At 44.2% G+C, this 12,657-nt stretch overlaps 2 protein-coding genes across 3 annotated transcripts in view; one reads left to right on the forward strand and one right to left on the reverse strand.

Annotated features, from left to right (window-relative positions):
• ECD (ecdysoneless cell cycle regulator) lies at positions 1 to 11,405 on the reverse strand. The gene is made up of 13 exons (XM_068951026.1): positions 11,067 to 11,405; positions 10,854 to 10,971; positions 10,601 to 10,688; positions 9,018 to 9,196; positions 8,073 to 8,265; positions 7,423 to 7,551; positions 6,106 to 6,231; positions 5,184 to 5,269; positions 4,265 to 4,371; positions 3,273 to 3,450; positions 1,796 to 1,863; positions 1,473 to 1,693; positions 1 to 867 (listed from the first exon to the last, which is right to left on the reverse strand). The coding sequence occupies exons 1-13, from the start codon at positions 11,248 to 11,250 to the stop codon at positions 637 to 639; spliced, it is 1,908 nt and encodes a 635-aa protein (XP_068807127.1). The 5' UTR covers positions 11,251 to 11,405; the 3' UTR covers positions 1 to 636.
• Positions 11,323 to 12,657, forward strand: part of FAM149B1 (family with sequence similarity 149 member B1) — a 17,269-nt gene continuing 15,934 nt past the window's right edge. For both annotated transcript variants that reach the window (XM_068951027.1, XM_068951028.1), the window contains exons 1-2: positions 11,323 to 11,478; positions 12,488 to 12,592. In XM_068951027.1, the coding sequence (XP_068807128.1) occupies positions 11,429 to 11,478; positions 12,488 to 12,592 (155 nt within the window). In that variant the 5' untranslated portion in view covers positions 11,323 to 11,428. The remainder of the gene's footprint in view (positions 11,479 to 12,487; positions 12,593 to 12,657) is intronic.

Consider the following 12,657-nt stretch of genomic DNA (forward strand, 5'->3'; position numbering starts at 1 on the left):
TCAAGTTGTACTTCTGTTTTTATTTAAATAAATTCAAAAAATACTTATAGCAATATTTACACATTCAATTTGATAATTCCTCAAATAGTCCCGATTAATAAAAAACAGATTCTTCTAACAATTATCAGATGTTCTTACAATAAAGCATTAATACTTTTGGGAAAGTGATTAAGTGTTTGCTGTTAATCAGGGTCTCCAAATCCACAAGAGAACACTTCTTATAATATAGTATTCCTTTATCTCCCCAAACCACAGCAGTGTTTTCAGAATATGAACTGTTTTCTAGATATTGAAACCAATTCGTAATGGGTAAAAGGATATTTTTGAAATATGCCAAATTGGATTGTCAATTTTAGTATTAAAAACAAGCTTTGTAATGAGTTTCATTCAAGTCACAACACCACTTTTCAGTTTTCTGAAAACATGTTAGCACTGGGAAAATCCACCTTCCGTCCAAGACGGCATCCAAACAGAAAGCCTTTCCAGAGAAATTCACCTTTGTATTTTTAAAGCCACGTGTAACTAATGCATAAAATGCCTGAAATTCAAACCTTTCGTCTCTTCTGCCAAAACACTGCTAATTCTTTCTGTGCTGCTTTTTCCAATCAGCCATATATTCAGAATTGAGATAATCTGTTATTCTTCTGCTTCCTTATTAGAACCCATCTGATCGGCATTTTCAGGTAAATACACCCCCATGCTCTGTAAAATGTTAGAAGCGGGTCCTGCTAGGCCAGCCTGAGCGCTATAGGATTCAAGCAGGTTAGCCACGAGGTTCATATCCACATCAATGGGTGTCAGCTCAGTATCTTCAGCCCCAGAATCATGGCCGGCATTTTGAGACACAGTTGCTTTAACAGAACTCACCTGTCATAAATACAAAGAGGAAGTTTTATCGAGACAAATCATATAGGTAAACAATCAGATAGGGGAAAAAAAAAAAAAAAGGACAAACCACAAGAGAAAAATCAAGTAAATAGTTCTGCAGCGAACAAAGTTCAGTACGTTCCACGCTGTCTTGAGAGACGGGAGTTTAGCCACCAAATTTTCATGCCAGTTTAAAATCATCACTTTCCTTTATACACGTTAAGTTCCAAGAGAAGGACAGAGAAGGTTACTGAGTTCTGGCTGATTTCCTGTGGGAGTAATCTATTGCAGAAAATCAGAAGAGGCCAAGCTGCAGCTGCTTGCCTCACTACCAAAATAGGGAAATGAAACCAAGTCCTGGAACCAATGTGCAAGACAAAGCTTAATTAACTTTTTGTTTCAAAAAACATCCTGTGGTGCAACTCCAGCACATTTTGCTTGCACATGAGATTATTATTTTTTTTAAATAATTACTTAGCACATGATCAGAGGACAAAAGTTGTGGATCACGTCACTCAGAACGGCCACTTAGCCTATTTCCCTCTTTCCTACTAAAACTCTCAGGAAATTACTACGCTACAAACTAGAACTCAAAGGATACTTACCCCTTTCTTTCGGGTAGTGAAACTTCTACCGACATTGGTATGTGCCAGCTCACAGTCCATCTCCTTCATATATGACTTGAGACTGCCTGTAACTTCATTAGGCAACGCCTTCTGCGCTTGCCTTTGATTTTCAACATCTAAGTCTTCATCATCCTCATCTGAGAACTCAAACTCCTCCTCTTCATCCAAATCATCAGAATCCAGTTCTTCTGAGTCTGCACCTATATATTATTTTGTTTAAGTACACATAGCAAAGAAAGTCAGTGCAGTGCCAGAGGATAACCAGAAAGCCAAGAGAAGCCACATAACTGAATCAATCTCACCTAAAATTCTGTCCAAGGCATTTGTAAAAGAGTCAACATCAAAGGTAACATGGGCTTCATCAGATGACCTGAAATATTAAAAATCATTTTTAATAAGCGCTGCTTTTCTGCTTGCATGAGGTTGACATAGGCAGAAAAAACACTTGGCATATTGAGTTCCTCAAGCCTAGACTAAAGTTCAGGCGTTTGACCTGATGGCCCAAGAAGCACTTAGCTTGAGGCCTGTGTGAATCAGAAATGAAACTGCAAGTGTTGCAGCTCTTGGCATGAAGGAGAAAAGAAAGCCAAGAACTAATTGTTCCATCTTGGCAGGCAAAAAGGAAAAAGGAAAACTAACATTGAAGGCAACCAAAGTAAGTATGCCTGGCATCCTTCTGAAATTAAGTGGAAGTGTTATATATTAGACAAAGATTTGTAAAGCTAAGGATCTCTGAGGTTTAGAGCACCTACCCAGAGAGAAGAAGAGAACGCTAAAAACTTAATTCTGGTCTCTTGTAAGGCTCAGTAGTTCCCTTCCCCTCTTTTTTTTTTTTTTTTTTTAAATTAGCCACAAAAACGCTACATCATATCTCAGACATTGATGCTGAGTCAAGCACCTACAACTTAACAAGGATCAGTTAAGAGAATAAATTGAGTATTCCCTATCTGTTTGATATAGCTTACACAGCATTATTGTCTCAATATTAGAGTTATTAAAGAAGAACTTGGACAATATGCTACTACGTAATCCTTTGTTTTTTTAAATTCAAGGCCTGCTCACTCACCATTCACATACGCTTTCTCGACTCCAGCAACTAACTTTGTGGCAGTCTGCTTTTGTCTAGATAGCTAAGTATCTTCAGTTAGCACTTATCTTCCACTGTTGGGACTAATGACAGGGATCCACAGTGATTCTTTTTTCTGCTTCCATGTGTACAGTGTGTGCTTTAGCGATGCAAAAACAGGCACAGTATATTCAGCATATTTATCTACAGGACATCTATCCACAGCTGTACCATAAAAATCAACAGTCTTAAATTGAGGGAGTCTGGGCTCTATGAAATTAAGTTACATTTCTGTTTGCCTGCAGCCTCACTAGAGGCATTTTAGCATACTCCATAGCTAATCCTTCATGGCAGGAAAAATTCACCACAAATGAACTGTCTTGAGAGACACATTTTAACAACCGGGCTAAGAACTATGGTAACTGACAACAGTGATCCTCCAGTTAAGACATTTACCAAAAAAACAACCAAAACTGAAGTAAAGCTCTGGAAAATAGGGCCGCTTCAGCTATTTTTACTGGCACCAGTGTCAGAGTGGTCACCGAGTTAGTTTAAAAGCACGTACATATCCACTGCTGATACATCGTTGTTCGGGCCTCTGCTAAATAGAGCACTTGGAAATTTTGATACTCGGATATTCAGAACCACCTAAAGGGCTGCAATAGAATGAAAACACAATCCATACCAAACACCAAACTTAAAACTAACAGTACCATGGCATTTCTGCTCCTTCATGTGTTGAGACTTTGGATACAAAAGCCTTCATACTTTCAGCAACCGCTTCCAAGTCATATTTTTCCTCTTCCTTATTTGAGGAAGAATGGGACTCATTTGTTGCCTCCTTCAACATCTGGTCTAGATCATCTGGTGAAATCTCCAGCCAACTGTCATCTGAAAGAACATATTTGTTGTTTGTGCAGAAGTCTGTTAGCCTACAAGACTCAATCTAGATGATTCAAAGTACTGTGAGCATTCTGTAACTCACTTTTGCACTCTTAGTTTTTCACGCTTAGAGTCCAGGTAGTTTTAGTGCTTTAAAACACTGCTTTATATACACCTTCAAAGCAGCAGATACTGTTCTAGACAAAGATAATCTTTTTGCCACTACATGAAGGATAAGAATGCTTACGCTATAGGAGGTGAATGACCCAGCCAGTCCTGGTCCTATGATCATGAGCACCAAATGTTGAATTTGTACACCACATCATCCAGAAGTACAGATGTGATCTGCATCACTCACTGACAACAACTACATTTCTGTCAAATGAGTCAAAACACACTATATAAACATTATGCTCATTTTATATTGGCCATGGGAGCCGACCGGAAACTAACTAAACCAATTCCAATACTGACAATACAAAGTTAATTTAATAAAATGTTTTAAATACTTTGTCTGGCATACAGTTGACACAAAGTACTGGATCTGGTATGAGTGTGCATGATGTTCCTGATCCAGTGGTATCAACCCCAAAACTGGATTGCTATCTTGCCAATTCACAACCGCAAGCTTTACGGCTTACGTAAGCCAACCAGTTGCCTCAAATTTTAAATAACTGTCCATTAATAATGCCTGTAGCAGTCACAAGATAGAAGATAAACGAAGTAGACACGGAGACTCTACACACACAGTTCTGTGAATATTCCTCTTCCCGCCCCACAAATAATCATTTGTGAGAGAGTCTACCCCTGCTATCCTGCTCACCATCCTCTGGAGGAAGACAAGCTGCTTCTTTCTCAAGCTCCTTCAAATCAAGGGTTGTTGTCTGCAGCAATGTCAAAATTTCATCACCTGGGCTCACTGCAACAGAGCTTAAAGAAAAATTTTCAGCTTACTGAAATGGATTTTTACTAGCAACACAATGCCAATGGCATCTCACACTCCACACGCATGTTTTGGCTCAAAGTCTCCATTATTCCCGCTGTGCAAAAAGCACATCAAAAAGATAAGCAATGCTCAGGGAAGTACAAGCGTGCTGCACTGACAGTATTAGCCAAAACAAGACACAGACAGCAAACTGTATTCCCTGCTGATGGCTACAAAGCCCATTTTTCACGTGCTTCCTTGGTTCCTTAAATTTATTTTGTCTTGATTAATAAGTATTAGGATGGGCAGATCCCAAACAGCACAACTGGAACTTCAAGCAACTAACAGTCCAGCTACTACGAGCTGACAAAGTCTCAGATATTTTCACAATGATTTATTTTCTTGGATTTGATCTTTTCTACAGCCAGCTGCCTGCCTTGAGTAACGGAGATGGATTACTCTGTATTTATCATTCATCGGGACTGCTTTTCAATGAAACTTTTAAACAATTTTAATAGCCAACTGACCAAATGAATAATAATAATGCTTTTCGGTCAGCTCTTAAAGCACTTGGAATACCTTTATATTTTACAGAACCAAGATAAATAGTTACTCAAGCAATAATGTCTACTGGTAGAGAATACTCTAGAGGAATTAACACCTGCATGCCCTAGTCACAGCACCAAGGTTAAGTGTGGAATGGAAAAAAGGTCCTGATTTAAAGCAAAAAGAAAAGCAAAACAAGTGTTACAAAAGCTTAGTTAAAGTACTTACAGGTACTGTGTCTGATTAATCATGAATTTAAAGTAGCTCTTACCTTTCTGGCTTGGTAACAGAGCGCTGGAAGTAATCTTCTGCCATATGCAGCAGTTCCAAGTACTTAGCAGATCCTTCCATTTCTCCCTGTTTAAGACCAGTCACAAGCATGAATCTATACAATTCTCCCTCCACTTCCTTTTCACAGTCAGGACTACTACTGACAACTCTTAGTTGCAAAGAAATTTAGTGCTGAGAGAATCAAGACGAGTAGTACTCCTTTGCTGTTTACACTTGGAGTATGATATAAAGAACGGGCATAAGGTGCTTTCCCAGTCAGATATAAACTAAAGACCAAATATTGTTTGGTCTAGGCTACAAATAAGGAAAGACAACACTATGATTCTCACAACAGCATGGTTTTCAGAAGCCGATAGAAAGGTTATGTTGTACAGGAATCGTGAATGAATCTCTTGGGTTTGCCACTTCCCCAGAAGTGGCACTGCAGTACTGTAAGAATGTACTTGCAAGACGTTAACCTGACCACACTACAAACTTCAACTAAGTAGTTAAATGCAGCATCACCTAACTAACGCCCCTTCACTAAAATCTTACATGAGCTCAAGTGGCCTACTTGGTGTTAAAAAAAGAACTGTTAAGAATATTTAATCATGACAGCATGCAAATGATATGTAAAGTACTGAAAACAATTATACTGATACACAACTGCATTGTGGTTTTCTCCGTTCAAATGCAGTCCCTCTTTGTTAGAGATAGGAATTAATCCTCAAATCCTACTTGTTCCTTTTTAATTTCAAAAGGAAATTAATTTCAAAGGGGAACAAATTGTACATGCCTCCAAGAAAGATATTCATCCACTTTCTACACAGAAAAGCACTACACTCCTTGCCCTACTATAAGTACTTAGAGAAGTTCAAGAGCTAAAGGTGTTTTTCCTGAATTACACACACACAGAGCCTCACCTTGAAGTAGTTTTTTTCTTTCAGACTGCTGAAGAATCTCTCCCACAGGGGACTGCTTAAGACATTTGTCTTGGAACCAGGAGAAACTTTACTGCATTTAGAGCACAAAATCTCAAAGCCATGAGCCTGTATAAGAGATACAGCAATAACAGGTTCCAAGATGTGGCAGATGTAAGTTCACCTTTAACAACCACATAAAGAACACACTACCGCTGAGCTCCTGAAGCTGCCATTTAGGAAGTAGACACCAAAGCTGACTGCCGAGTCAAAATGATCCATGATTGCTGCAGAGAGACAGAGTCCAACTTCCAGACAAGCAAGATACTGCTACCTGACATAAAAGGTTTGTCTACAAAAGTTTCTGAAAACCAAGTTAGAGGACAGATTTGCAGTGCACCAACTGCAAAGCATCCAGACTTTATTTGTATTTATAATCTATGCTGAACTGCAAACTTGCCTTGCTTACACATTTTGTGGATGTGAACCTGCTGCGCTGGGGCACAATTCTGAGAAAAGGAAACTTCAGAAGAGAAAACCCCGGCTCTCGCTATCTGTGAGAACAGACTTGGCTGCATATCTACTTGCAGCAAGGTCCCAGGGCACACTGTGCCCGATGCCCATCCTGCCCTTCAATCAAACACCCTCCCCCCCCCCCCACCCCATCTCTGCTGTTGCCTACGCTAAGGCGGCTGCAACCTGTAGGCAGTTCAAGCTCGGGATTCCTCTGTGCAGCAAGGATGCACTGTAACGAGCTTTGGTGCCCCCACCTTGTGCAAAAGTGGATGTGCAGGACAGGGTAATGGGCTGTACTGGCCTTTAGCCTTCCCCTGTGGGCCCTGATGCCTGAGGCATGGCACCAATAGTTTTGGCGCACAGCAGCTAGAACTCTAAGCCGAAATGCAAGTTTAGCCCACAGAAAATTCTCCCCATACAAAGGCCGTAAACAGCAACTTAAAACATGACAGGATGTGCTACTTCAGGCAGACGCTAAAACCGATCTCGTCTACCTTGAGATGGATGCTACTTTTCATATTCATTTAGGGAAAATTAACTGGATTTGACACCAGGTCAGCTATGGCAACACAAACCCGTAAGTCCCGATTGGAACAGTTTCTAGAGTACAAAAGTGCTCTATAAAAGAAAACTCCCAGAATACTTAATATCATATTTCTACAAAAATTGCAATTGCCAGTTTGCTTACATCTTCCTGTTGAAGCAGACAACCCGCAAAGTGTCATTTCTTCGACACCTCTAAACAAACAAACTAAACAGACTAAGTACACAACGCATAAAAAAAAAAAAAAAGATAATAATTACCAGTTTCATGCCCAGTTCATGGGCTTTGTACTGAGGGTGGGATGGCGGGGGCAGCGTGTATCCACTGCGTCTGTCTGGAACAAACTTCTGCTGCATTAGTTGTGCATATAAACACTTTGTGAAAGTAACCTGAAAACAGCAGAGCAAAAGAAAAACACTCGCTGCAGCGCGACCGTGTTCTATATGGGCATCACCTTTCACACTCTGCCATCTGAATTGTATTTTAAAGCATCCATACTACAGACAATCTGTCAGATGGTATTTAGAAGTTGACAGATGTATTTGTCTAAGATGTGTCACTTCTTAGATTTTACACAGTATATTCAAAGATGGTAACATCTCTAAATAAATACGAACTTTGTTAGATCTAAATACATTTTAGCAGAGGAACTTTTAGCAGTAGTGTCCTCCGACTTCAGAAATTCTTCTCTGGCGTTTAGCCCGTTTGAAAGCCTAGCCACATCAATCTGAAGGCAGCAAAGCTATTAACATAATCAACTGGAAATCCATGGCTAGTGTCAAAAGAGAAAATCAGAAAACGTGCTATTTTAAAAATGAAACCCATACATTTATCTAACTTGACCACAGAACCTCCATCAGTAACAGAACTTAATTCAGTGATAACAAGTTGAATTAGAAGCATCACTTACTACAGTCATCACACGCTCATCCGGAGGGAAAGTCCGAAAAGAGCGACACGCTCGCAAATCTATGGGATCTCGCAGGTAAAAGGCCTGGACTGCTGCAGCCACCAACGAAGGGCGCTGCCTAAGCACTGCCACAATGCCTGCCGGGAGGTAGCAGTGGGCTCGGTGAAACGAGGCCTGAATTTTCTCAGGATACCTGTATCGTATGATAGCAATATAGTGTATTAAGTGTATTGCAAGACCAAACCACTCCTTTTTAATTACTGTTTCCATTTTTACTTTAATATTAGTCTGTACTATGGGCCGAGTACAAGAAGATTATTCTGAAATAAAGTTAAAACTCAGCTAATCTACCAGATGGAACGCCTAAACAAGATTCACTTAAAAAAAAAAAAAAAAAGAGAAATAAAAATATATAGCTAAGAAAAATTTAATCCCCACATTGGTAAAAAGCATCACTGTGAATTGAACTAATATGTCCAGCTACGCAGCTTCCTTCACTGTGCTGACTGCAGAGGTCATCTGGCTCAGGCTGTCACATCCTTGCAGAAAATTACATGTACTGCTGACCATTTCAGAGAGTGAGCTGATGCTCTGAAAAGCATGCTGGTTCTGCACCGTTGTTCAGGATTGCCTCTTCCCCCAGAGGACTCAGACAATTTTCAGATTTCCTCACCAATTAGTATGGGAAGGATGTGGAGTAACTCCTACCACTGTCAGGTGCGGCATCATCACATTGAACCTCTACCTGAGCCCCCAGACAAGGTTACAGTTTACGTGACTGTGCCGCCTCCCCCCAAAGAACGCCACAGAAAAACTCTCCCTGGGGCTTCAGAAAAGGAAGCAGCTTTAGCACAGTGAACAGGAAAACGACCGAATGCAAGGAAAGAAAGTACCCCAGAGAGCCAAGAATCAGCGGCTACAGAACACCATAAACCATCCACGTACCCACTGATGCGTTTATACACGGCCGTTCTAATGGGTTTTGCGGCCAGACACTCCTCCGCACGGGTGGATAACAACGTTAACGCCTGTGAGATTGTCGGACTGGAAGCAGGTAGCTCCCATTCCTGCCCATGAGTCTCCGGCAGTGGAATGATGTGCAGCTCACCTTTGTAAAAGAATACCTGGCAGACAGTAACGTTTTCATCAGAAGGGTAAAAACAGTCACAGACTGACCAATGCAAAATTTCTTTTCATAGATGAACGTGTTTGTTTAAACGCAGAGAATACTGGAGTACGAATATTGAAATAACACAGGAAACAGCATGAAGTACATACAGGCACTGAAGACCATGACCTAACCACTAAATAAAGGCTATTTTAATAGCAGCAACAGGTTTGATCACATAAATCTTGTTTCTTTAATAACTGCCGTACCAAAAGTTTCTCTTAAATTGGAGATCCACTTCAGGAGAACCTGACAGCAAAATAACCTAGCTGCTGAAGAACAGGACAATGACTGAAGAGCACCATTTCGGGTGCCTCTGACATGTGACCTCTGCTGTTTTCTTAGCCTAAGAGAAGAACAGCTGGATCTAGCATTGTCACCTCCCAATCCTTGAAATGGAAGGAGAACATGGTACTAATAATCCAGTTAAGGGTTTGTGATTCATTTTTGTGTTGTGTCTTCCCCCGCCTCCTTTCTCTTTTTAACTGCCTTGGAGGAGTACACAAAAATTCTCCGCTAACGAAGAAGTAAGTTCTTTCCATTCAAATCTGTAGGTAAGAAATTCAGTGACATAATCCACTGACAATCATCTACGGTGAGGTGATTCAGCTGCAGACTCTGGCGAAGGAGTCAGCTCATCGGTTCAGCTACGCCAGACCCAGGCTGTCAACCTGTAGAGTCAGAGACGCTCCAGTCTTGAGCGTTCCCCAGGCTGCACTACATGTGCAGCCTGAGCACTACATGGTAGAAAAACTCAAGCGGCTATACCCGAGCTAGAAAGCTCACACAGGGGCAAGAGTGCTCCTCAGGAAAGCAATATGGCATGCGTGCATAACAAATATATTCCGCAGTTCCCATATTATCTAAATTTTCCTAGCACTCCAGTAACCTAGATAACGGGAAGGAGACTATCAAACTGGTTTTATAGATTAATAAACAGCATGACACCTTCTCTGTCTTCGCAATTGCACTGTTTTAGCCAACACTAACGGTAGGTTTACAGAAGCCAAGTCAGTTAACAACCCTGAAAGGCTGATTTATGTGCAAGAATCAGATCTAGCTAATCAAGAGGGATTCAGAGGCTCTCAGGCAGGTCTCGAGTCTCTGCGCGAGCGTCACGTTATGAGTAGAAGAAAGCTCTCTTTTTTCCTCCTCTGACTCGAGCGCACGAGGGCTTTGAAAAAACGACTCTAGAAGAACCACTCGATAGCTGCAGCACTTTTAGATGTTCCTACAGCAGTTTCTCATTCATTTTACCTAGCATCCTGTAGGAGCACGCGGGGCAAAAACAAGCGTCAGAGCCGGCCAGCGGTTAAGTCTCCCGTACACCTGCTCATTTGCAGGAAAGCCCTGAACTCACCCGGTTTTCACTGTTCTCGGGATTCAGCCCCTTCGGCAGGAAATCAGCAGCTTCTATCAGCAGAAACTCCCCGTCGTTGTCGTCAACCCTGGCCAGGGAGAAAGGGGGCTCTGCCGGCAGGCGGGCTCAGGGGGCCCGCCCTCGGCGCTCCAACCCCTGGGCGGGAGGCCGCTCCCCCCCCAGCGCGGCCGTTGGCCGTTGGCCGTTGGCCGCTGTCGGCCGTTGGCCGCCCCGCCCCGCCCCGCCCCCCTACCTGGCGGCCAGCTCCGGGAACTGCCTGGTGATCTCGCGCACGAGGTAGACGATGAACCACTCGTCCTCCACGTTATCCCCGAACAGCGTGGTGCCGCCGATGTGCGCCGGGGTGTCGCCTGCCCGGGGGGGGGGGGGGGAAGGGAGAGGAGATGATGAGAGGCGGCTCGAGGCCCCGCTAACGGGCGCGGCGCGGCGCGGCGGCGCTGCTCACCGCGAGCCGGCAGGCAGCGCAGCCGGAAGGGCTGCCGCTGCCAGATGTAGGCGGCCAGGAGCGGCGCGAAGCGCAGCAGGATCCTGTCGGCGCAGCGGCGGAGGGGCGCCTCGCCGCCCGCCACCGGGAAGAGGCGGTAGCGCACGGCGTCCTCCGCCAGCGCGGCCCGCCGGCCGCCCTCCATGAGCGCAGGGCCGAGCCGTGCTGCGCAGGGCCGCGCAGTGCCGCTCCGCCTCCCCGGCGCGGCGCGGGGCGGGGCGGGGCGGGGCGGGGAGGAGCGTCGCCATGGCGGGGAGGCGGCGGGCGGCGGCGTTGCCGCTGCCGCGCTGAGCTGAGCTGAGCTGAGGCGAGGCGGGCGGAGGATGATCTCGCGATACGCGCGCAAGCCGGTGCCCCCCGGCGCCCGGCAGAAGTGAGTGGCCGCCGCTCTGCCCCCCCCCCCGGCCCCGCCGCGGCTTCCCCCGCGCCGCCCCCGGGCTCCGCCGCGCCCGGCCAGGCCCCGCGCTCGGGCCTGCTGGGCGGCCGCCGAAACGGGGCCGGGGGGCTGCGCCGGGTAACGCTGGGGCCGCGGGAGGGGGCCGGGATACGGGCAGCCTCCTGACGGGCTGAGCGCGGCGGTGCCCGCGCGTTGTCACTACCGGGAAAGGCAGGTTTGGTAGGAGGTGATTAACTTAAATTGCCTCTTTTTGACCCAGGGGGTAACTGATGCTTTTTTTTTTTTTTTTCCCGGGGAGGGGGGGTATAGGAAAATACCTAGGTTTTGGTAGTTAGCTCCTTTGATGCGGTGTTGTTTACTTCGGTAGCCTTGCTCTCTCCAACACCAGAGGTATCACAGAAGAGAGGGCTTCTTCGGCCGGTACTCGGGATAAAGACGTGCTTTGTTCTTTTTTTTTTCTTTTTTTTTTGTTTGATCTTTGATCTTTCTTCCCAGAGCTATTCACCGTAGTTGCCTTCCTGCACTTCTCTCTCTCCTACTGCTCTGCCTTTTCTTGTCTCTTTTTCCTAGACATCTAAATTTTAACAAAACAAAAACTAGCAAATACCGTTTTCCCTTATTTTGCCTGTGCTTGAGTTTAGAGGCCAGTGTTGTTCTGTGTGATTACAGGTCGCCTGGGGGGACAGCTATGTTACATCTGCTTTTACAGAGCTGTAACCCAGTTCACAACAGTATTTTAAGTTTACTGTAAAGGAAGATACTGCTTTCTAAGCAAAGCCCTTTAACTCCGTGTTTAGCCTGGAGTTAGTTTTCATCTCAGTTCTAAAGCTTTGATAACAGGAACTAGCCTTTTAACAATAAATGAGGTCAGGTATGCAAATGAGTGCATTCCTTCAAGAGCCAAAAAAAACCCAACAACAACAAACTGTAACACTTTGGAACTCTGCAGGTGTTTATTTTTCTAACTTCCACTTCTCTGTTTTAGACAAGGACTTACAAAACATGCCTTGCAGCAGCATCCCCTGCCAGAACCACGAGCTGAGGTCCACCCAGCTGCACCCACTGTCAAAAGCTATGGGGAGACCTCAAGGTACTGGTAATAACATAAAATGTATCTCTGGAGACAATAGAGGAACAGTCACTTCGGTGTTACTC

Source organism: Struthio camelus, chromosome 7, assembly GCF_040807025.1.
Source record: "Struthio camelus isolate bStrCam1 chromosome 7, bStrCam1.hap1, whole genome shotgun sequence".
Classification (NCBI taxonomy): Eukaryota; Metazoa; Chordata; class Aves; order Struthioniformes; family Struthionidae; genus Struthio; species Struthio camelus.